Source organism: Dasypus novemcinctus, chromosome 23 (assembly GCF_030445035.2).
Source record: "Dasypus novemcinctus isolate mDasNov1 chromosome 23, mDasNov1.1.hap2, whole genome shotgun sequence".
Classification (NCBI taxonomy): domain Eukaryota; kingdom Metazoa; phylum Chordata; class Mammalia; order Cingulata; family Dasypodidae; genus Dasypus; species Dasypus novemcinctus.
This window is the reverse complement of record NC_080695.1, coordinates 29,156,517-29,160,223: the sequence shown is the minus strand read 5'-3', so window position 1 is coordinate 29,160,223 and position 3,707 is coordinate 29,156,517. Positions and strand designations below refer to the sequence as shown.

General features: G+C 47.6%; 1 protein-coding gene across 1 annotated transcript; it reads right to left on the bottom strand.

Annotated features, from left to right (window-relative positions):
* Positions 1–732: 732 nt before the first annotated feature.
* Positions 733–3,046, bottom strand: SEPHS2 (selenophosphate synthetase 2). Its single transcript, XM_058286066.2, has 2 exons — positions 2,956–3,046; positions 733–2,851 (listed from the first exon to the last, which is right to left on the bottom strand). The coding sequence occupies exon 2, from the start codon at positions 2,844–2,846 to the stop codon at positions 1,488–1,490; it is 1,359 nt and encodes a 452-aa protein (XP_058142049.1). The 5' UTR covers positions 2,847–2,851; positions 2,956–3,046; the 3' UTR covers positions 733–1,487.
* Positions 3,047–3,707: the final 661 nt, after the last annotated feature.

Sequence of the window (3,707 nt, the reverse complement as noted above, 5' to 3'; positions counted from 1 at the left end):
TGTATATGTATATACATATATATGCCTTTTTTCTGAAGTTTCTCCAGAGGAGCATCATCCAACCTTTTGCCTACATGAAGCAGGAAAGGATATAAATCTCTTGGTCAATTTTTCAAATAGCTGAGTGGAGCTAGGTGCCTGGCGCAGTCTCACTCTTTAGTTTTTATTCGTTTTCAGTCAGGCTTCCTGTTCTCTGCTGTGCCTGAAGTTCCTGAGTTTGAAATATTTTCGGTTCACATTTTCCATAAAGTAAATCTCTTTACCTGAAGAGGAGTTATTTGGCTATGTGAAATGGGGGCATGAGGACTTCATCTAATTACCTCTGTATAAACTTCCAACCAGTATCTGATTTTATAACCACCCCTCACTTTCACCTATCTTAATACCTCCAGATCGAATCTTACTTTTTGTTGGTATTCCCTCACTCTGAAGGTGTTACATTTTGGTTTCCTCTATTTTGCTAAGACCTCACTTCCAACTACTTTCCATCTTCTAAGATGTCAATTGACAGCTTCCTTTTGCTGTTTCCTCCCCCACCCTCTAGCCCTGGGGTTTATATCCATTCTGAATCCCTTTGCTGTCACCTCAGGAGGAAAGTGCAAGCCTAAATCTGTGTTAAATGCACTGGCCCATGATCAAGGAAAAATCTCAAACTCCAGAGTTTAAATGTATTGTTTTTTATAAGACTCAGATAAGATTCAAAACTCCAAAAAACCAAACACTACCCAGAAGTTTTTCAATAAAGTCCTCTTTATTTTTTTCTTTCTAGAAATTACTTTATTGATTAAATCACCAGGAATTTTCAGCACAAACATCTTAATGACCACCAAGGCCTGGGCTCTGGGGCTCACTCCGCCTCTCCCAGTCCTTAACGGGGTTTAGAGGGAGAAACATCATTAACAGAGACCAGGCCAGGTGGTTACGGGTCCTTCTTTCCCAGTCATTGGACAAGCTGCTCAATTCTTGTCCAAAGCAGGAAAGAACCAATACTTTGGAAAAATCTAATAAAGAATTTGACATTGTGTAACAAGATCTCTTAACAATCTGTTTATCAAAAGCATTGGTCCAAACTTATTTGCTTCTGATCTAAATGCTTTTCATTTTGCAATTTATTTTTTTACATGTGTACGTTATTTACTTTTAATAACCTCATTCCCTGTGCAGAAATTAATTAACCCAGTGTAAAGAAACCCCCCTCAAACTGTAATAGTTTCATTTTGCTTTTGGAAAGAGGAGACAGAGGTCATTCTGCTCCCCTTTTACCCAAGAGATAAACAAACCTCCCCCAAAGTAAAAATGTTACTTCTGGTCTTGGAATGTGCACCAAGGCAGCTTTCTGTAGGCTCCTTCAAATCACCTAGAAAGAAGAGCTGGAACCACTATGCAGGCGGCCTTCTTTGGAAATTTCTTCTTAAAATCAACTCTTGTGAATCGTCCATGATTGTGTACGAAAGCTCTAAAGGCCAAACAATTTCGGGCATTCTATCTCATGAACTAGGCTCAGAGGAGGCATTGGAATTGTCAGGAGCAAGAGCAGCAGCAGTAGCCCCACGAGGTAAGACTTCAATAACTCGAGGCTTGTCAATGATCCGGGCCGTCCGGTTTCCCTTTTCCACAATGCCAACGATCCACGCTTGGTGACCTTCTCCATACTTGGATGATTTGATTTCAGAACAAAATCGAGCCGCTTGTTCTCTTGGCAGACAAATCAGTAATCCCCCAGAGGTTTCTGCCGAAGTTCCCTGAAGGAGCCCAAACCGGCCGCTGGCCTTGCTGATGGCCGCCATCTTGGCAATAATTGGCAGATTATGAATGACGAAGGACACCTCATTTCTTTGTTGTTTTGCGAGATTCTGTGAGTGTCCTAGAATGCCAAAGCCTGTGATATCTGTGGCAGCATGGGCATTAAATGTGTGCATTAGCCCAGCAGCAGTTCTGTTTAGGGTAGCCATATTGAACATGGCTTCCTGGTAGGCCTGCTCCACCTCTTCTCTAGAGACCACCATCTTGATTTTATTCCATCGTTCAGGATTATCCAGCCATTGGTGGGCATTGACTGCAACTTGGGTTCCTAAGGGTTTGGTTAACACCAGCACATCCCCAACCACCGCACTATCGGGCATGATGAACTCATTTGGCTGACAGACCACGGTGGCAACTCCACCAACAATAATCCAAGGGTTCACCACCGTTTGTCCACCGGTCACTGCAGTACCCCCTTCCTCGGCGGCATCGCGAAAGCCTTTGATCATGAGGGGTGTTATCTTTTCTCGTTCCTCCTCACTCATACTCTGGCTGACACTGAGTAACATCAACATGTTATCACACTCAGTGATGCCCATGGCGTAGAGGTCACTCAGCACGTTGGCACAAGCTATGCGCCCCATCATGTAGGGATCTTCCACCAAGGGGTAAAAGAAATCTGTGGTCTGCACCAGCGACAGGCCCCCGTGCCTCAGGGGGATGACGCAGGAGTCCAGTCCAATGCCCAGGGTGGGAAAGGTCGGGCTGGGTCCCGCGCCGGCTGGCAGGCCAGCCTCCTGGGCCCCCTCCTCGTGGCCTCCAACCAGGACCCCACCCAGCGGGGGCCGCACGTCGGGCCGCGTCAGTCCCGCCAGGAGTTTGAGCAGCGTCTCCTGGGGGACCTTGCAGCCTCAGCCCTTCATACCGGAGAAGCCCGTCAGCCGCCAGCTCGGGCTCAGGCCCAACGCCTGGGGCTCGAAGGGCCGGTAGCTCGAGAAGCCCCAGCCCAGGGAAAAGACGGCCGGGCCCGAGGGGCCGCCTTCCGCCACCGCCGCCGCCGCCATGGCCTCTCCGCCGCCGCCCGTCGCCGCGGCTTCCGCCATCACGCCTGCCCGACAGGGAGGGGAAGAGAGAAGAGAAGAAAGGTCCGTTTTATTTTCTACGCAAGGTACTATGAAGTAACAGTCGGCTGTTACCCGCAGAAGCGCTCACCAGCTCCACGCGGCCCACGAGGAGTTCCGGGCCTTTCTGGAGGCGGGACGGACGGCCTTCCTTATTTATAGCCCAGCTGATTGACAGCCACACCATCCAATGAGGACTTTGCACAGAGAGGCGGGCTTCCTTCCGTCTAAATTACAAATTAACCACCAGCTTGCAAGATTGGGCGCAGCGGGATGGCAGAGCATCGCGGGCTTTGGGTCTCTCCCCCCTTGTAATTTAAATGGCTTTGGAACTCTGTTTTACTAGAGTCGTCATATTATCAGCGTTCGGAACGTCGGTGACCTGGCAGAGCTCCTGTTGGTCAGAATTGTTCAAAGGTCGCTTGGCAGCGCACGTGATCAATTCAGGGTAGGAAAAGAGCCCAAGGGGAAAAAAATGGAAAGAATAATGAGAAACTTCTATGACCGTGTTACCACTAAGGAAGAAAACTGCAGCATCAAAATAATGAAATTCTAAAATGGACTTTAATGACACTTAGGACTTTAAGTTCAGACACCTGCTGGGGTGCTGTTTATGCCAGTAACTGCCTATGGGAGTCACTTTCCTTCTTCTGGCGTCAGTTGGCTCCTTAAAACCCAGTAGCTTAATTAGGACTCTTCTGTTTTCAAGTTTCTCTCCAAGTTAATAATTATGAGACTCTGTGGTGTATCCATGGAGAGTGGTTTGCCAGTATCTGTTAAAATTACAACTGCACAGAATACCTTTGACCCGACAGTTCCAATTCTAGAACTTTATGCTACAGA